General features: G+C 39.1%; 1 protein-coding gene and 1 non-coding gene across 2 annotated transcripts; both read left to right on the top strand.

Moving 5' to 3' along the window:
* The first annotated feature begins 74 nt into the window (after nucleotides 1–74).
* Nucleotides 75–13,184, top strand: scu (hydroxysteroid 17-beta dehydrogenase 10). The gene is made up of 7 exons (XM_022796933.2): nucleotides 75–570; nucleotides 8,710–8,877; nucleotides 9,168–9,323; nucleotides 9,663–9,809; nucleotides 11,384–11,455; nucleotides 12,168–12,236; nucleotides 12,591–13,184. The coding sequence occupies exons 1-7, from the start codon at nucleotides 547–549 to the stop codon at nucleotides 12,738–12,740; spliced, it is 786 nt and encodes a 261-aa protein (XP_022652668.1). The 5' UTR covers nucleotides 75–546; the 3' UTR covers nucleotides 12,741–13,184.
* Nucleotides 13,185–18,914: 5,730 nt separating this feature from the next.
* LOC147756799 (U5 spliceosomal RNA) lies at nucleotides 18,915–19,030 on the top strand. Its single transcript, XR_015325487.1, has one exon. It is a non-coding gene; the product is annotated as a U5 spliceosomal RNA (small nuclear RNA).
* Nucleotides 19,031–21,862: the final 2,832 nt, after the last annotated feature.

Below are 21,862 nucleotides of genomic sequence, written 5' to 3'. Positions count from 1 at the left end.
CGAGCAGCGAATCACCGATGCACCGGAAGGCGGGGACAATTTGCGGGCGGATGAAAAGGCGACGTCAGAGACTAGAACGTGAACGGTCTAGCGACTGCACCGATGTGCTTGTGTATGCACAGTATCTATTATTTAACGATGTATCTAGATGATAATTTCTAATGGGTAGGATTGCGTCTAATGCTTCATGTAAAACTGTTATTTTGATAAGTATGGTTATTGTTCGAGAGCCCGCGGTAACAAAATTTGAAAAAAGTGAAAGAGAGAAAGGAAGACGTACATCTGATCATCGTCATTAGTGCGTTGTTTTGTATTGGGGGCCAATTTCCGCTCGGTGTCTATGTTGTGCACGACCGCATTAGCTACAACGAGCGGGTAGAGTTTACGCGCGGATCTACAAATTATAAAGCTTACTCAAAACCAATACCCCAGCGTGTGAGCGAGAAACTATTGGGCTAGTTTTTCCACTTGGTATCATTCAGAAGGCAGTCAGAGGAACTGCTTGCGGTCCTGCATTAAGTTCATGAACTAAACGGTACTTCAGGCATGTCACAAGTTCGCGCTGTAAAGGTGTGTCTTGCATTATAACTAATTGCTTGTTGTCAGAATCTTTACAAGATGAGATCCTTTGCGCATATATAAATCTGTTACTGAGAATTCAATGAAACATTTTTTTATGGCCCAAACCACTTATAAATTAAGAATACGAATAGAATTCAGATTTACCTATATGTGCTTTGTATCAGCTGAATAAAGACGAATAATATAAATTACAATTCAGTGAGGAATTAATTACGAAAATACAATTCAGTGAGTACTGAACATTAGTTGAAACAGATAATATCAACTTGTTTTAAAAAAAAAGTTACCGCCACGTGGTGCGTCAGTTATAATAAAGAGGCAGATGTATTTGTGAAGCTGGTTGGCAAACTTTACCCTTTCTTCTTCGTGTACGTTAATGAGAATCTCAACTATCATGTACAAACAAGCACCAACGTAAGAGTTAATTCGAGTAGCCCAAAGAGTCGAATGAAAACCCACAATTGAACCTTCGACTGATCTGTTCCCAGCTAGCCACAGAGATTAAAGCATGCTTCGTTTATGGCGACCGTATGCTTAAAGCAAATTTGTTGCTAGCAAAAATTCCGCAAATTAATAGTGTAGTATTACAGACGGATTTCCGATTGCCCTAGAGTCAATTCACAGAGGACCCATTTTTTTTACCCGATTTCTATTTTTTCGTTATTTGTATTCTTCGTATTTGTATCCGTAATTCTGTAGCGCGTTACATGTGAAATGCCAATTTCGGTTGACAGAACCTTTCGACAGAATCCTGCCCGATCACATTAAGAGTAAGGCGTTCTTGCTGCTTCATCCTAACATCTGGTTACCTTTTGGCTGGGCTTCAGCATTCCAGTATCCGTCACTGAAATGTTTGCGCCATATATCTACTGCACTTAAGGCTTCCTTGCCTAATGTCTCCACCAATCTTCGATGAATTTTTGCAGCGCCATAGCCTTCCAGGAACATAGACTTGACTATTGAGTGTTGATTTTCGGGACAAAAAAATATTTTTCTTCCGAACTAATTTGTCCTGGAGTAAACAACCGGTTTTCGCTTGCAATTTTCTAGAAAATTAGAGTACTGACCAGCAACATTTCATATCCTAGTGGCGCGTAGTTCAAAAGTTTTTTTTAACTCAAAAGGGGGATTCGCTTGTAACCGCCTAACATGCATTACATTTTGGGGAGTTGTTTGTTGCGACGGGAATGGGTTCAGTATGCACTTTTGTTGGTACTAGAACAACGTAGATTTATTTGGAAACACAACCACAAGCTTATTATTGCAGAGACACTTTCGGAGTATGAGCGAAGATTAGATGTGTTCATTCAGACTAATTCCGCCAGAGGCTATAAAATTGTTCGGTTGCTCGACTAGGAATGAATTGAAAGGATCCGAAAATTAGAGGAAACAGCACAAAAAGCTACTACCGATATTGTTGGAGTACGAAGGAAAAATTATTGCTGCTTACCGAAGAAAATTAATGGTCGCTATTTGGGCTGGGCCTTTCACGTAAGTGCAACGGTACGTTCTTTTTGGGCTTTTCGTACTTCTTTTGAAGCTTTTGAGCCTTGAGGTGTTTGGGATTTTCGATCTACAAGTAGATCACAGCGTTAATAGGCTAGATACGTTTGTGTAAAAAGTATTTATGCGATACTTGATACGCGGTTACTATTAACGAGTTCTGTAAATTTAGAAAAGAAATTTTTCAAAGTGAGGGGTGAGTGGTCCAGGCTCCGTTTCAACCGTAATTACAACAAAGGGCATTTACATTGAATAAACACGTCCATAAGAGACGTTTTCGCTGGCATATTGTATACATTGAAAATCACCTTTGCTGGTATAAGGGAGGACAATAGCTTAACGTTTTTGATATTCAAATGAGAGTTTATTATAATTTGGATAAAATAATTTTTTCTACAAGCTAATTCTGAAGCTAACATCTGATTCTTTTATAATAAAACGCGTGAAGATTGCGTACACTCATATGACTTTGTGTTTAATTAGACACGCAGTATGATGGCTAAAATGTAACACGAGATATATCGTATATAGCCGAATCTCGTCACTTGTAGAGATTGAACTTCGCCAATCTCTCGCTAGAGAGTTTAGTGGCAACAAAGTTTATTAGTAAAGAAATTGAGTTCTCAACTGTTGGTTCACTTAATGTATTTAACTTAAAGCGGGAAAATACAGTGGTCTTCTTGAACGCTACAGGCGGCGTAAATAAGAAACTAAAATCATTCTCGACCTTTATTTAAAACAAGTAATTAGTTAGACAAACACCGAACCGCCTTAGTCGTAGAATCGCAGACGTAGAATTTGCAGTTCTTACAGCAGGAATTGGGGATCGAATCCACTGAAAGCACTTATTTAGCCAAAACTTTAAGTTTAAGGTGAGGCGGTTAATGGAAGTCGATAAACATAGCCCAGCCGAAAAGTTAAACCAAACGCTTTCTTTTGTCACTACGATAACTTTCTTACTTACTGACAGGAAATTAAAAATACAACACCGAAGATAGTAGCAGCGGAAACTTACCTAATGATAATTTGTGAGCAAAAATGGGAGAACGTACGGAAGAATGAGAGACGGTACAAATTCGTGGACTAAGTGCTTAGGTGATAGCAAAAGCTGTATTAAAAGTTACTACTACTACTACTACTACCGCTATAACATTATAAAAAAAAAAATGCAAATTCTGACTTATTTAATAAGCATAAACTTCATATAAATTTGTAAAAAACCCACAATGATACTGGATACATCTCTGTAAATTTCGTTATTTAGTTTATGTTTTTAGTATGCAATGCGGGTCTCACTGCTAGAGGTTGTCTGCGCTTCTAATCAGTGGCATGCAAGAGGTGTTGATCGGTAAGAACCTTCATTAGTGCAGAAGATCCATACAGACAGCTGATTCGAATTCATTCTACTTTTTTCCAGAAATAGCCCTCGAGTTCAACTTAATGTTGAGACAGAATCTGTGTGGCAATATTGTAAAACTGTATGATACACCGTTACTTTCTCTGCTGGACTTATTCAGCCTAATTGATAGTTGATTTAGTAAGATGTCTACAAGCAATCATGCTAACGGCTGGACGGTTTACCTCTCGGTGCCAGGGACATTACAATCAACCGTTATCAATTTCGATGCACGATCGGAAAAGATACGCAAAGCTTAGGCTGTGGTGGAAAATACTACTACCGCCTAATGTAGCCATTGGTAATATGTATGTAAAAAAGCTCCCAAATGCAGCAGACAAACTGGGTTAAATTGTAAGATGCTCATAGGAGCACAATGGTAACTGCTGCGCCTTGGATAGAGCGAAGCCTCACTATATTTAGATATCGATCAACTGCTTAGTGTATCAGAGCCCGCACTCTTCCAATTCCTTCCATAACCAATTTGCAGTAAGCCTTGCTACCACCGTACTCGATCAAGACATGATTTAGAATTTTAGGTATTCTAACATTATTTTCTATGAAATCATTTGTTGGATGACGTTATTGGAAAGACGTCGTTTAGAACTAAATTTTTCACTAAAAACTTGCTTTCGGCCTACGTATGATAGTGGTAATGTTGCAGTAGTTATTTTAATTCAATCGAGGGATTGTTTCATCGATTTGCAAAATAGCATCCTTAACATTTTTCTGGATTATGTTCGAAGACGGTTGTTGTCAAAAAGCTGATGATCACCCGTTACAGAATTATCTATTTCTATGATTAGCTGGCGAGTGGTTTGGCCGCATAAAGAACTGAAAAAAACATTGACTGACTGCGAAAAGGATGTAAGCCCATGTAAGCCCACAGAGGTGGTTGTCTGATGAGCCTGTGTGACAGCTGTTTGGGATTCTGAGGGTTTGTGCAGTTTATGGGCGATGACCTGTGGCAGTTAGGTCGACAGGGATACGGCCTGTAAATAATCTGGTTACTCGTAAAAGCATTGGGCTTTAAGCCTTTATCACTATCGCAAGTAAGAAATGTCTTGTTTTGATTGACCGAACCAAACTGAGAGAAAGGAAAAACGGATAAAGCTGCAGCAGACTGAGTACTCGTAAAATTAACCAGGCTACAATTGACAATAGATTTTTGTTGATCTACATATATCGATACGCAAAATGTTTGCAATAGATCGATACGGGAACATTTTTTGTTTGAGCTCTACTAAACAGCTGGACCGATAGGACGAAATCGTGTCTGTCCAATTGAAGTGTCCATCTCTACTTGCCTATGCGCGCTATGAATCTTTCAGTCTTTTTCGCTATGACTAGATGCGGTGAGTACGTAACCGTATAGCACACATACAAATCAGCTGGCTGTGGTTTCATTGAAGCTACCATGAATTGCATGAACGGTTTTTGTATTCTATCGTAGAAATATTTCTTCGTAACATAAACAAATTATCGGTGAAGGTAGCTTTTTGATTATCCTATGTTTTGCCTATCCAAGGCACGAACTTCGTTTGCAGGACTTTTACCACTATACATGGCCTTTCCTTTCGTAGGTCAGCATTTGATCGACAGAGAGATCATCGCTAAACCTAGTTAAATCAAAGCGGTTTCACTTCAATCCCATTGGAAAAAGAAAGACTCGGCTAAATTCCGTTGGATATTGTATAACGGTATGCCATACTAGAAGTAGGTAAATGATAGATAAAACGGAAATTTTGAGACAGTGGCTTTATCTATCTTCAGGTGACTACACCAATTGCAGCAAAGCAAAAGTTCAAATTGATTAGAAGGTTAAAAGTAGTCCGTGTTTTACTTATCCCGTTTCTTAAACGCCCTTGGCTTTTTTTAAAGACCTTGAATTTGAGTTGAATCCTTTAGCTGTGGCCACCAGCCGTAACACGCGTTTTATAATCCTCATCGGTTTTAGCCGGAACAACATAGAATTCTTAATTTTCCTGCCATTGATAATTTTAACTATATAACATTTTGTTGTGTGTTCCGGTTACATGACACGAATATGTAATCTAGGCTCGTCTATCACTCCTTTGGTACCTATAATCATCTGGTCTGTTTAATACACGGCATTGGTTACCTGCCGGCTAATATATATCGTCGACTTTACAGTCGTGTTATACTGCCTAATAGGAAATTTCTGCTAACCTTCCTTTTATTTCTTGTTTTCGTCGATCCCTACCGATATACACTTTCCCAGTGCAGAAAACTCTGACTGAGAGCAAGCGGAGCTAAAGCTAGTGTCTACTCTATCTTCTCGCGTCAATACTCTGCTCGTTTCTTTATTTGCTTGAAAGTCGTTCACGTATCGGACTTGAAATTGTTTAACGAAAATGTCGCTAACGTCCTTATGGGTCATGTAGGTCTGCCAATATGATCTTTATGTTGGTGCTAATTGATATATTGTTAGCAATGAGAAACAGTTTTAGCAGAGACGGTGAAGTCGAGACATTTACCTGTAACGCAGTTTTGTTTCTTGGAGCATAGCAATAAGCAAGGCCGTACTGCTTTTTTCAACAGCCTGCTCCGCACATGTCGGCCGGCCTGTCTTTGGGCGGCTAGTTCCTTCGGCGTCCTATCCATCTTCCATTCGAGGGCCTGAGACAAAGCTACAATCTTCCTTGTACTAGTATCTGAGAATCTGTAGGACCTACCAAGAACATCAATGCGAACGAATGAACAAACAGGAAACGAATGTTCTTAGAGAATGCTCTTTGCGAAGTAAGAAATAAACCATAGAAAACAAAAAAGAGAAGAATAGGATCGGGCATACAATGAGTGTTGCACGAGTTGTGATAGGTAAAATGAGTAGTGCGTGGTAGGAGAATCGTAGAAACTTGCGTGCGATTTATTGCTAAGCATTTGGCATAGGGAAGGGATAGGACGCTGTAACGAAAAATGAAGTACAGCCTTGGCCTGTCGTGTGGCTATGCTGTGAAGCAAAGCATACAACGTTATGGCACTAAGTTACGGGGCCTTTCGCACGAGAAACGATGAATGAACAAATAGGCAAGAATGATGACGGCGACAACAACAATGAAGGCTACCTAGGCGACCTTGAGTATGCGACCTGATAAACTGCTCGAATCTTCATAGTTGTCTTCGGTGTCCTGTACCACGCTTTCAAGAATGCGAGCGATAAAGACGTAGAGGCCTGGTGTCGACGACCTTGAATGAAACGAAAAAAACTCCGGGGCTGCTGCCGTCGACGCTATCCGTAGTCGCTCAGCAGAATGAGTAGATGAGAGGTAACCGGTGAGCTGGTAGCACACCCAGGGAATTGCAGAGATACCCACATCGCACAGGTTGGGGGCGAGGTAGGGAAGAACTCCACTCCGCTGAACTCCACCCATTAGAAGAGTACTGACGATCCCCTCACGTCTATGAACACCAACCTTGAAAACAAGGCGAAGTCGGTAATAGCATACAAAGAACATTATTCCTCTTCGGAACGCCTAGGTCGAGGCATACGCTAAACGTGGTGGAAGTAAGCTTACAGCATAAAAGAGCAAGCACGAGGCAGAGACACAGGGAAAAGGAGAGAGAGGGATATATAATGAGTGTGGGCGCGTGTATATGAGAGAGAGAGAGAGAGAGAGAGAGAGAGAGAGAGAGAGATATGGGGAAATGGGCGAAAAATTGACGCCGGACAAGGACAGCCACAGGATCACCGCCCTTTACCTACAGGCTATACAACATAGCGGTCTAACCTTAAAGAGACATTTGGAGAATGGAGACACAGTATATGCGTTGAGAGGATAAATGAAAAAGCAACAGGAAAGGCCCATTGAGGAACGATCATCAACACCGATCTAGCGTCGATCACAGCAACTCTACGAGTTACAATGTGAGAACTATAGTCATGTAAATTAGAATGTACGGTTTTTTGGTCTCGCTTTGCTACTAACATTTGTATAGGCTCATCGCGCATAAAGCCTGTGGCATAAAGAATAGGTTTCTTCTTTATAAGGCGATTGAGAAAATTGCATAGAGGGTATATGGATGGCTCTGTAAACCCGAGTGTTTAGTTGACTAGAATATATTATAATTAGTCCGATGAGTCAGGCTTAGCTCGAAGTAAATGCACACTAACTCAGTTAGTTTGTCTAAAACAAGAGGGTATCATAGGTTAGACTCACTTGTTTGCTGTTCGTGGTATAGTGCTGTAGACCCTATCATGTATAGAGAAAATTGTGCTTGGAGTAAGCTTAATACTAGCAGGATTCTGCTACGTGTTAAGAGACTAAAACAGTTCTCGGCAAAGTCACAGCTAGCTGAAAGGCAACGAGAGGATGCGTAGTCTAGGCGTTAGCCATCAGTGTCATTTAATCAGTCTACACAGATGTCCACTCGCGTTTGTCGATATACGATGAGAAGTCGGGAACGCTTCACGATAGAAGACACGAAGGTGGAAGACTTGACGGGTGCATTAACATAGCAACAAGTTAGCAGTACGTGTAAGAGGGATCAGACCTGCAAGATTAGAGAAGGCAAAAGGTTGAAGTGAGAATGCCCTCGCAGAATTACCAATCATGAGAACAACACGAAGCACCTGACCGAAAAAAACACAATGAGAAGTCCTACAGGGTGTGATGTACCTCCCGATAGATAATTGAGCTTCACATACGCTTGGGCTCACGATGTACTGTGTCAATAGTTTCATATTTAACGCGGAAATAATGATCTGTTTTTCATTTTTGCATTTTTTTTGCCTCCTATAATATAGAACAGAGGGGGCAATGACTTAAGTTCTTCTGATAGTCAATTTTGATGTAGGAGTATGCATCGGACGTGTGAATTATGCCCGTTCCAAAGTTTTTTATTTGAACGCCTTCACCAACAAGTTGATTTCTGCTTAATTAGGTTTAAGCCTTGTTCACATTGTTAGTGAGGATAAGCAAAATTGTTTACTGTATTTGATAGCGATCATGGACTGCCAATGTAGCAGTACAAACGAGAAGTTCTATTTTACGAAGGAAGCTAAGTATGTCTTACAGATGTCAAATAACTATGTTTATATATACAGCGTTATAAATGTTTGGAGCTTTGAAAACAAAGGTACGGCTATACATATTAGAATAACACATTTTTAGATAAACGCTTGTCATAAGTTATTCAAGTCGGAAGCAAGTAATTCTTATTGATAGTTTAATTGTTTTATTCTCAATGGATTTGTATGTTCGTAGGGCCTTGTTGCATTAATCACCGGTGGAGCGTCAGGTCTAGGCAGAGCAACGGCTGCCCGTCTCGTTCGAAATGGAGCTAAAGTGGCTATTTTTGATCTGCCAACTTCGAAAGGAGACGACGTAGCCAAAGAACTCGGCCCAGCAAGCTGCATCTTTACGCCTGGAAGTGTATGTAAATCTTACAATCCAACATGGACGCCACGTGAAAATAACGATACTCAATTCAACAAGGCTATCATGTTGGTTTACTTCTAGAATCGTTAGTATTATCGACGTCAGTGTGGTGATATTGTTTGCCACCCGAAACAAACTTTCTGTTTTATACAAGTACAAGTTTTACACAAGAGAAAAAAAAGTAACATCTATTCCATATGAATGTATTCAAAGTAGATTTCTATGCGTATTCAAATGGACCCTTGTTTACTCTTTGGAGCGTCTGTGTCATCTACTCTTCTCAGGTGGTCTCGGAAGAAGATGTTAAGGCCGCTCTGGAACAGGTGAAAAGTAAATTTAGCAAACTCGATGCAACAGTCAACTGCGCCGGTGTAGGTGTAGCCTTCAAGATCTACAACTTCAATAAAGACCTGGCCCATGATCTCTCCGATTTCAAGCGGGTTAGTTGGCTCGATTTTTATAATCGGAATCCGACCTAATTATGCCTTTGTGTGAAGTCTCGATGATACCTAAACAAACACCGGTCTGCGCGAGTTTGTGTCCTCTAACAGCCGGCGAGGGTTCGTGAAGGTGGGATGCTTATAGTTCGGACAATTGAGTTGACTGAACGTAAACGCGAATCCAAAGGTTATCTCTAACAGAGCCCTAGCCGAATAGGTAAAAGGAAAATCCTTTGATATTCTTTTTTTTTTATTAAACACTTCGTACTCATGTGCAAAACATATAGAATAAAATGAATTGATTACATGATGAGTGTTATTTGTTTTGACGAGTTGCAGGTAGTCGAAGTGAATACCGTCGGTACTTTCAACGTTTGTCGTTTAGCTGTCGGCCTGATGGGCAAAAACATCCCAGATGCAGATGGTCAACGAGGCGTGATTGTTAACACCGCATCAATTGCTGCCTTCGAAGGCCAAATTGGACAGGTAGGCCCCGTACTATTCTAGTATGCTTTAATTTCGCATTCGGTTGTAGATTTTCGTCACTTAGAGCTCTAGCCAGACTACCTGCTCTGTCCGACATATGCATGATATGATTAGAGAAGACGGAGAGCAAACGTATTATACTTTGAGTACTTTATCCTGCGCACCTATTAATATAAAGATTTTAAGGTTCTGCGTTTGTTTTGCTATTAAACGTATTATATCTTACCTGTGCAGAAGTAAAAAACTAATTATATTTATAATCGAGACGACACCGCTAAGAAACTAATAGCTGTAACCTAGTCGCTCTTTTGCAATAGTGTTTTTTGTGCAACATACGATAAGCACACTTATTCACGAAACATAATTTTCACAAAATTATACATAATATATTGGCGCGAAGGGTGCTGATCGCCGTCCGGTGTTTGGTGTTGCTTTGTTTTAGAGGTAATGTCGTGTTACTTTCAAATGTGCAAAATGGGAAGAAATTGCTGGCCACCGTCTACGATCAACCGAATTAATATTAATACACTCTATGAAATATAAAAATTTAATCCTTTAGGAGCGAAAGCGTTTGTTGATAATCCGTAAAGCTTTTCCCAGGATAGAAATCTAGCGACCTACAAAGAGTCAGCTCAACCCGTGCACTCTAAAGGATCGTTTGAATTTAACAAATCCAACGAACTTGATTTCTAGCTGTATAACGGACAGTTTTGCCAGTGTTTTATCTGATTTGTTGATGTTACATCGAAATAGACATGGACAATTACTATTTCGTTGCAGTTATGCGTCTCTACCTAACCGTTTACCCTTTTTTAAGTGTTTCATCAACGAGTTCTGATTTAGCTTAGTCAACTTTGGATTTGTCTTTTTCGTGATACGTTGGTTTTCGCTAGATTTTTGCAACATAATTACGTAACTTTTCGAGTATTGGGTGAGTGGCTTTGTTTTCGGAACGCACGTGAATGGGATCAGACGTTTTGTTTGGCGCATGAAGTCTGTCTCTGAGACGCTGTCAAAACTAAGGGATGATGATATATAAAGATAGAAAAATGCATTACATCTCGAGTTAGCCCGGCAAGAGCTCTCCGTTGATATCGAAAACGACCCTCTTACATAGACTCCCATGTAAACATTCGATTGCCATTTTGTCAGTAAAAAAATGTTCAAGAAAAAACCCCACTAGGAAGGCGCTCAGCTCAATCTTTACGACTTGACAAGAGTCAGAAAATTCGGCAAACAATCACCAAACAAAAGCAAATTCTATAGAAGAAACTGCGCCCGGAAGGACGTATTAATCCAGTTAGCGTCATTTTACGCGCAGGTCCACTCCCGATGGTGCTCAATGATCAAGCTGATTTGAGTACCGTTTGGCTCGGATAAACAGACACAAAGCTTTAGCACAAAGTTCATTCATGGACGTATAAATATGTCAGGCGTTCTGTGGTCGTAGAAATCCTATAATAAGCACGACGTACATCTATCTATATGTAAATTGACTGAATTATTGTTGCATCACTATTTCGCTATTCAAAAAACGGAAATAGAGGAATATTCTTTATTTGTTTTGGCGGTAGGTGGCGTATTCCGCATCGAAGGGTGCCATCGTCGGAATGACAGTACCAATGGCGAGAGATCTGTGCAATCAGGTATGAGATAAATGTTTTGTAGAGTAAACTGCACGCCGGGCGTTCTGTGCATAAAATTTATTTTTGTTAAGGTGAAAGCCTGCCGATTCGCAATAAACAATAGTGCCTATAGCACGATGGGGATCAGCTTCGAATGTATTGCGGGTAAAGCGTGTGCTAATATTTGCCCAAGTTAAACGTGGTTACATCTCGGACTGACATTGAGAACTTAAGCTATCGCACCCATGCAAAAGTTTCCTGTCCGGCATTCCATTCAGTCCATTCCTAATACGGTAAATTTGCATTTACCAACGCAATTGGTAAATATTTAGTAGTGGTAAATATTAGTAAAAATAATTTTCTCTTTTTTCAAGCTCATCGTGTTTAAATCTACCGTGAATATTAGTGACTGTTATATTAGGACTGTTACTAAGGGCATGGCTGATAGATTATAGAGGTGTTTGTATTAATTCGTCTGGCTATTATCCATCCGAAGGCCCAGAGGTCCGATACTAGGATCGACAATAGAGACGACGTATCCAATGCTCCGAAGCTCAACGTTTTTTAAAATTTCGTTATTAATAAACATAATAATGATAATAATAATACAATTTGAAAAAATTGAATGTTATTCTACTTGCTTTGTATGGCAAACGTTATTTCAACCGAAGGACTTATTGATTGATCGCAAAATAACAGAAATCATTCATGTAGTTAACTCTCGTCTTTCCAGGGTATCCGCGTGTGTACCGTAGCTCCGGGTTTGTTTAACACACCCCTTTTAAACAACCTCCCAGATAAGGTATAGTAATATGCTAATTCTCGATTAATGTGCCTGTTGGTTTATTTCTCAGGTCACTATATTGATATGTTTGAACTCTGCACAAAAACATGTTAAAGACGGGCAAACTGGCCATCGGCTAAGCAATGAACTATACGAAGGCTAGTAGTTGTTGTTATCATCTGAAGGAGACTGAGGTTACTACTTAGTAATAGTTCAAAAAGTGTACAATTATTTATATTTGTTGTGGTCGTTTCTTTAACTGTAAAAGGCTAAGATGTCTTATTTGACGCTTTCTAATAATTCCGGCGGCAACCATCACGATAATGTACATTCAAATAAAACATATAATTTTTTCTGCGTGCTTCCATGTAGGTGAAGAACTTCTTAGCTGAGACAATCCCGTTCCCGAAGCGTTTGGGAGATCCCGATGAGCTGGCTCACATAGTTCAAACGATCATTGAAAATCCGCTTATGAATGGGGAAATTATCCGCGTCGATGGCTGCCTTCGAATGGTTTGCTAGGCAGACAAAGCAAAACATGCTATGAGGTGGAAGGGAACAATAACATAGAACTCAAGGGTTCTGTAAGAAGCTGAAAATTGTAGAATGGTATTAGTTCCATAGATACATATTGAAGAATTATCAATAAAAATTTCCGGGATACAAAAGATAAGTAGTGATGGAAAAAATAGTCAAAAGTATAGTTACAGATGTAATCGCCACATCATAAAGGAGACTTAAGATGTTGTTTCACTTACGCAGGTTCAACAATAGCAACACAATAAGATATACTTAAGGGATAGGGCATTCAACTAAATCAATATATGTATCCCTGAGGTATTGCCATATACACAAATAGCGTACATAATTTCGCGTATAGAGTATGAGGGTATGTCAGTTTCTACTATTTTTACAGTGTTCATGTACAATGTACTGTGAAATAAATACGTTTTTATACAACTATAATTATTTTGCTCTCTATATTAGATCTACAGGTTAAAGAAACAAAAATCACTGTCTTACGCTTTATATTATAAAACCTTACAACTATAAGAGCTACAATAACCCGTTAAGTTGTTTCGAAAGAAGATCTGTTCTAGTAGCACCTATAGGTAAATGAAAAGCATCGAAACAGATCACAGCAGGACTAGATACATTTGATGCAGCATTGCATCTCGTTGATCTTAGTGCAAAGGGAGGAATACCAGCTGTGACTCTCAAGTGCTTAGATATTATAACTGTAACTTTGAAGTTTAGTTGAAGTTAATAGCTTGGTCGGACTATTCCTTTATTCCTATATACCGTTGTAAAGTGTGTTGTAGCCTATTGTGTAGAGAATGGATATTATCCGAGTTCGGACCCTTAGATGAGCGCCCCCTGGTGAAGAACCCAAATAGTTGTGCCGTGTGATAGTGTAAGCTCTACGTATAAGGGGTCCGCTTATTGGTGGTTTGTTAAGTTGAATGAATGCACCTTGGATCTGGATGAAGCACCTCATTTTGGTCGGTCATTTGAAATTGTTGAAGAAAATGCCCAAAACACAGTTCGTGGATCGATCGACGATAAACTGCGGTCACGTGACTACCATCAGCCATCCTCCCGCGATGATATTTAGACAAATGTGAAAAGACTAAATGCTCCATAAAATTCATGAGAAACAAAGGCAACAACGGTTTCTCATTATACTTTAAAATTTAGCCCGGCAATGGGCAACACTTAGCATCAACAACGAGTGTATAGAATTATTGTGGGCGATGAGATATGATGTTCAACGACAGTATTGAGCTCCGGGAGATACGCCTAAGCCCAGATTTCCAACTAGGAAGATTCAAGAAGACCAATTTTTTTGATAGAACTAAAAAATGCTCCAAAAAGATGAGACGATCAATAAAGATATTTATACGGCCCATTTGAGTCAAATAAACGAGACCGTCCAACAGAAAGAGCCCAAAGTTGTCTTTCTCGTCGGCATTGCCAGACAACCAAAAGCAATGAAAATTTGCGGATGTCTGGTGTGCTACAAACGTTATGACACGAAGAATTTTCTTCTGTCAAAATAGTTAACACCGGGTGAACATAGATGTAAAGACATGGTCTTCGCATATAGAACGTATTTCTCTTCATGGTGGGTTCGCTTTTTTGGGGTAGGACTCAATAATGTGGTATCTCGTAGAACTGAAAAGCCTTTCAAAATTTATTCCAGGGCTAAGGTAAGTTATGCAATGCTGGATTAAAATACACTACTAAATATTTATGATATACATTATACGACATGATTAAATAAAAGGCAAATTTTAAAAAAATGAGGCTGTGAATATTGCGGGCTTTATTACTGAATAACTTTCGAACTCGTTAGGCTAAAGTTATGATTTTTTCATATGTGTTAGAGGTACTGTTTTCCATTTTTTACACAACTGTCCTCTCCGAAAAGCTATCTGCCTACCATTCGCGGTTCCACTTAAAATGTTTTTATCTACGGCTTCTCGAAATAAATCGATTGAGGTGTGCTTGCCCACTAGCTGTTTTTTTTAGTCTACAAGTCCTAGGTTGTAGCCAGCGTTCGATATTCCATATGCCCAATTTAGTGGCTACTGGAGCACAGCGGTAAGATTTTGTGTTGTCATTAAATTATGTGCTTTCGTGTCTCGTGAGGAACTTGAGATAGCGGGGTGCAATTGTTTTATTTTTGGCGAGTATCTCGTCGTAGCAGATGCCTCATGCCCGTTGCCAGTATTGCGCCTCATATCACTTAATGTTGGCTGATCTTTTTTCAGCTAGTGGTTTAGCTTAAACCAGATCTCGTCTATGGCGACCGTATGCCCCAGGCGGGTTTTCTATTGAACGAGGAATACACCACACTTAATTCCAGTTAAGCTGGAGTCAATTCACGAAATAACAATTTTTTACTTCCTTTTCGCATTTTCAGTGTTTGGGTTAATATTCAATTATTTGTTAGATGTGAAATGCGAGTTTTAGTAAACATAGCCTTTAGGCTTCAAGCTATGCTTTCGTGAAAAACCTCTCCGACTGAGGCAATGCATTCTTGTTCTCCGGGGGCCGAATCAGGTCAGCTCCTCGCCGGCTTTCAACATTTCAATCTAAGTTTTTTGCCCCAATTTTTACTGAATTATAATAACGCTGTGGCCTTCGGGAAACGAAAATCCAATCATGGAGAATTTACTTTCAAAACTAAAAAACGTTTTTAAAAGACTGGAGTACTTGCTAGTCCAGTTTCGTCTGCTAGCGGCGCGTAGTTTTAAGGTTAATTTCAAGGTTCGCTGTATTTGCTTGTAATAGCCTGATATATCTAATAGATATGTAACAATAATATCTGATGTTTATTTCCATACATGACTTGATTCATAAGTTGTAAAGAGGCTATATAATGATGAAAAGAAACGTTTTTTTTTTTTTTTACTTTCTGGGTGACCTCATGATAGGTCAAGTAAAAATGAATAAATGTATTTTAATTACCTGGCTGATATACTCTAATTTCTCCGCATGAAACTACTGTAGTAGCTTCTCGAATGCTGCAGCTTTCTTAGCGATCATCGTCACGATACAAACAACAAACCACTTTTACAAAAATACTACAACTATCGCAGTCGCCAGCCGGATGAGCAGAGAGCTAGTTAGAGGTCTTCTTAACAATTTCATTACGGATTACGTCTGGGCTTTATTCCCATTATGAAATTCATTGGATCCTTTTAGAAAATCGCCAATGCTTCTTCTGTATTTAGCCACTTTAGATATGTAAAATAGGTGTTGTTTTGTCATATCGGTTTCGTCTAGCCTAACAACATAATTGGATATTTACTTTCCATTATATTAACCCCCCTTGGAAACAAATTATACGCGCAGAATAGCTACTTCCAGTTTGTTAACGTGGCATTGTTTTTTTGCAAAATGAATAGCCCTATGCAGCCCATGTCTTTACTTTTGTTACGTATATTTATTTGTTTGGGTCGCTGAACGGTTCGAAATTACGAAACACAGCAAGTAGACTTGACACGAGCTAGGCTTTAGAGATATTATCACTAATATAGAAAAAGAAGTCCTATTGTATACCCATAAAGACATCTTGCGCTTAAATAAATACATTTGTAATAGAACAAGTTTAATATGCTATCAAATATTTACAACATCTTTGGCACAGAACAAGGAAATAAATAGCTTGCGATACGATGCACAAGGAATCCAATATTTTGCCTTCTTTGCTCTTCTGAAGAATAACTTCCTGTTACCTGAATGAAAAGGAAATTATCTTCAGAATGCTACTGATTGTAGAATCCTTTCTAGTAATGCCTCTGACCCAAATCAACGACTGCTGCGCTGTGTCAGGATTGCCATCGCTTGAGACTCACACGTCAACAAAAACACTATTCAGCCATTAGATATATTTAAACAGTTCTAAAAGTATATCAGGTTACCTTTCAATTAGCGTCATTATTTTACATATTAGTATTTTATAATTAACGTGATCAATTTAGCGTGAAAAAGAGTCATCTACTTCTGCAGCAAAAAGGCCGTGCCTGTCTGCTTGTCGGACCTAAAATGACCTGTTGAAATATTCGGATTGGGCATATTTTTTTGTGCTCTAACTCTGGAAAAATTCGCATTGAAGATGAAAGTACTTTTGTTTTTAGAAGGATAGGTTCGTTTTTCTCATAGAACTCAATGTTAATTTGGTTGATCGTAAACCGCCGGCCGCAGCCTCTTTTGGATCTTCCACGTTTGAAAATGACGACCTACTGCCTGTTATAAGCACAAAGGCGGCCACCAGCATCGCCCGCACTTATATATAACCTAATACACAAATATACGTTTCTGTGAAAAAATAAAAAAAATATATTGCTTGAACAAATGCGCTCAGTTTGTGTTCTATGAATAAGTGTGTGCAACGTGTATTAGACAAAAAAAATTGCGCTTAAACCCTATTATGGAAGAAACTATTAGATTTTAGCTAGGGAGTAGCTGGCTTCTATACGAAGGGTTGTCTTTATCATGAAAATAATGAGCCTTTTAAGAAAGTGAGATAAATTTAGTGAAATAGCAGAGCAGTTGTGGGGTGAAGCCTGGGGTATGGTGCTCAAAACCGGGTCGTCCTAATATTGTGAGCATACGGTATTCAGCGTAAATCCAATATAGCATCGTATTTGTTTGCTTATGCAACAATACAGTAAAAATATGTAAGTAATCATTGCAAAACAAATCTAAGAACGATAAAAAGTAATTTAAGCTTTCGTAAGGTCTAGAAACGAAATCAGTATACCAACCGAGAGATATCATCTGATTACTTCTTTAATGCAAAAAATGTCACCACTTATTAATAAAAAAAAAAAAATATTTCTTAAAATATAGGCCTTGGTGACGTCCCAATAAAAGAGGCAATGCACCAACGAAAGTATACAAAATCCTCATGAATGCTCCTCATATCTTCATTTAGTCTATTATGTGCAACTATAAATCAGAAAAATAGATAAAATAAACAAATATTTACGCCTTGCTAAGGCGGGATTAATCTTTCTGTAATATAGAATGTAAATATCTCTTACGTAAAAAAAAAACGCTCACAAATCTGAAGGCTTCTGTTAATCATAGTACCATGGAGTTAGCGAAAAGCCATTCGATTTACCTACGGTCCTGAGAGGACAAACGACAACTATCTGGAATTACTGGAACGGAGTCTCAGGAACGGAGTCGATTAACTAACACTGAAAAAATCCCACAATGACCTTGTAGGAAGGCAGCAAAGTTCAACATATCATGAAAGATCAACTTAAAGTTGTCTAAAACTTCTGCTGAGTATACTAAAGCAGGCTGATGAATTTACGGAAAAAGACATAAAAAGTTAGCTGTTCATTTGTAGTTTACGTGAGGTTGGATGTGAAATTAGTTAAATCAGCAACAAAACAGGTGCGGGGCGAAATCAGCGACTCCGTCGAGGGCTTTCCAATAGCATAAAATGTTCAGATTTGCATTTTCTTCTTCATCCCATACTGTAACATCAATGATGGCCACTGGAAGCTTTAATATTGTAAACATTTTTAAAAAAAAAAAACAATTCTTCATTGCTATAGATCGCGCGTAAGTTGTACATGTCACACAGCGTTTATTTGCGGGTTATGATTGACGCTCATCAATAGATTTGTCATTTGTTTATAGATCAGTAATATATAGCAGGTGCTGTATAGAGATATATTGAGTTCATGCGCAAACACAAACCGTTTTCTTGCAGAGGGAAGGCCAGATCAAAGAAATGTGCTTTACACCTTACGGCTATTTATTGTTTTGTTCAGCTCATAAATGCCTACATCGAGTAAAATTAAATAACAGTTTTAAAACCATGTCGCGTTATCGTTTTTCGATCTGCTTTGATTGAAAAGTTCCAAAATCATAGGTCAGCAGTCTTGACACGGTCAAATTGCGCCAGAATTTCCGTTATTTTTCGAGCGAGGATCGTCTGCTCTTACTATTAATTTCTTCTAAATTTTGTTATATTATCACTACTACGTTAAAATAAATTCATTTACGGAGTTATAGAACTTATTTTTGCCCTTATTTCATTAGGCCTTAAAATATGCAAGCCAATATCCGTTTTTTCAAATCGAATACCTTGCTCTTGATATCATCTTGTAACCCAGCCTGTCCCGATACCCAAACCGCTATTGGTCCCTGCTGCAACTACTGTGAGTATAGCTCAGGCCTCCTAGCAGACACGAATATGCGTTTCGCCTTTTACTAAACGCATCCGTGCTGGGGGGCACTCACAATGAGCCGTGAAGGTAATTTTTGTGGCCCCGTTATGGGGCACCCTATTAAAACCAAAAAATATGTAAGTTATATAGGTTTGCGGTGATTACTGAGTCTTCGTATCTGAGCCGCTTCGGAAGAGACTCGTAAAACATGTTGCTGAATATTGTTTCACGTCTACCACTTAGTCTTCGTATGTGCGTTTGTTAAGGTTATACTGAATAATGTCAGGTGTTTTTTTGGTTTCTTACATTTTATTTAGTCCTTATGTTGAAATCAGGAGAAACAAAACTGTGGTTTTGTTGTATTAGTTCCCTTATATACATATAGTATTTAATAATGTTTAGAGTACAATATTTGTTTTAGACTTTCTCCAACTCGTTTCTGTGCATCGGACGAACTGCATGTCGGCCTTTGTGCCTGTATTTTATAAGACACGCACAAGGTGCGCATGGCACGCATGGCGATTTCGAATGGAGGCCTCTAGGTAAACAAACATATGCATTGTTGGCGAGAAGCGTAACGCTTAGGTTAACGCTGGCTAGCGCCAGCCTGCCGGATCGAGTCCCGTGGAAAAAACGTGGGAAAACTTCTTCTCTGCGTATCGTATCACTACTATGCCCGTGGCCTGCTAGAAAAATGGCCCTCACCCAATAACACAGAACGTCAAAAATTATGAACGTCAGGTGATGCTTCAGTGGCCGTGTGTCTGCCTACCTGTGAGCGTTAAGGGCTCATGTGACGTGAATTTTAGAGGAACGATTAGTTACGTGCTGGTGGTCAACGGTCTAATATAATGAATAATGGCAACTCCTAATTCAAAACACGAACACAAGGACTTTGTTTGAGCTACTTAGTAATAAGCTTGTTCTACTAGGTTCTGTATTGAAGTATCTGAATAAATAAGGAAAAAAGTCATTTTAAAAGTCATATTATAAAAGATATTTATTGACATAGTATATATATATATATATATATATATATATATATATATATATATATATATATATATAAAACAATAGTGTTGGTTTTTTAGTTTATGTAATTATACCTGCACTCTGTGCGGTGTCAGGTGCCAAGAAAGGACGGACATGCTAAAACAGACTACTCCTTTGCACTAAATAGCATTATTAGCATACCTATAGCTACAAAAAATTTTCTTGGGTCATATGTATTTTAACTGTTTTCATAGCTGATTCTCCATTGGCCATTCAATAGGCTTTGCTATATGCGAGCCTTCGCTCATATGTATTTTGCTGGGTTACAACCTAACCTTTGTCTGATGGAGGACATTTTCGAAACACTTCCCGCAGCTATTTTCAAAAACAATGCCGACGGCATGTAACAAACGGAGAACACTTAACGATCATTTCAAACAAAAGGAAACGCAACACGCCACAACGCTGTTCATCCTTGAAAACTTTCAGTCGGATATTTTTTTTGGAAATGCCGCAAGGTAACCGTTGTTTACAATGTACGCCTGTGGAGCCACTGAATCGACCGAAGTCTAGAATGAAGACATTTACTTGAGACCTTATTTACATGAATTTATTGGCCTACTGCCTTCTACTATGCGAAGTCCCTGCTTCAAAATGTAAAACAATGAGCGTCTAGATTATTACTCATTAGTACCTCAGCTCAAGCCGAGTGGTTGTTTACTTGCCGTCACCGGCCTCCATTTTTTTTATACCCACTTCTTGCTAGTCACTGAAAATCACCATGGATTTAACACAGTAGAGAATTTCTAAAAGATTCTTAAATATATATATATATATATATATATATATATATATATTTAAGAATCTTTTAGAAATTAGCTGACATATATATATATGTCAGCTATTCGAATTGATTTGCGAATCGATCTCTTTACGCGATCTAACGAGATCGTCCGGTACGCCATCGATCAACAAGCTACGTACAATTTATGTACCTAATTTGGTTGGCTTTCCATTGCAGATCATCAAATTCGCTCACGTGTGGATTGTGCCATCGGCTGAACGCATAGAACCGCTGTCTAGGGCCCGGCCAACTGAATTGAATGTAGACCACCCATTTGCCGATATCTCCATTAGTAAAGTTTTCCTTTTCTTCAACGTTTTTAGATATAGCATAACCCACAACAGCCACACTCAGCCGGCCGCATGAGGACTGCCGTTTAACTGCTACTGTCAATATATTATTCGTGGACGCTGTCCGATCACGAAAATCAAAGGGGGGCTTAATTAGTAGATCAGATGCGCCATAATTAAGGATATCATTTGATTGATCATGAATCGTGAATGTACGCGGTATATGTTGTCTAAGAACGATTCGTTCTCCCGACGGCCGTAAAGTGAAGTGCAACTCTGGACAACAGCCCTCGAAGTGGACGCTCTCTTCCATATAAGTGGCGTGAGTCAGTTCAACGGTGATTTCGTTTATGAAATCTTTGAAAATCTGCTCCGGCATATCGAGTAAGCCATATCTCGCGTACCATTTTGAAAAGTTTTTTGTGAGCACACATTCGGATTGATCTCGTTGACCCTCGCATAGTGGATTATGTATCCAGTCCATTGACAGCTGGCGTCGAGCCATCTCGAAATAAAAATGTACGTAGAAAAAGCCTATGGCCGCCTCATGCTTCGAATGCTGTGTCAAACAGGCGCTCAGGACATCGTGAAGCTCCTGTTTAAAACCGTTCATCCAGCCGACTATGCCACTGTTATGATCACTATTAACGAGCATCAGTTAGCCGTCGCCAACGAGGATTCGATAAGCTGATTGGGATCGTACCCGTTTTGTCTTGAAATCTTCACCTAACCAATGCTTGACGCCACGTGGGCAAATTAAGCCTGCCCCGCCGCTCGTGGTACCAGGGCAGGCCCTAATTCTACTTTGTGTTTTGTGTT

This window comes from Varroa destructor, unplaced genomic scaffold (genome assembly GCF_002443255.2).
Source record: "Varroa destructor unplaced genomic scaffold, Vdes_3.0 BEIS01000003.1, whole genome shotgun sequence".
In the NCBI taxonomy this organism is placed as follows: domain Eukaryota; kingdom Metazoa; phylum Arthropoda; class Arachnida; order Mesostigmata; family Varroidae; genus Varroa; species Varroa destructor.
The sequence above is the reverse complement of the archived record's forward strand: the minus strand, read 5'-3'. Positions and strand labels throughout refer to the sequence as shown.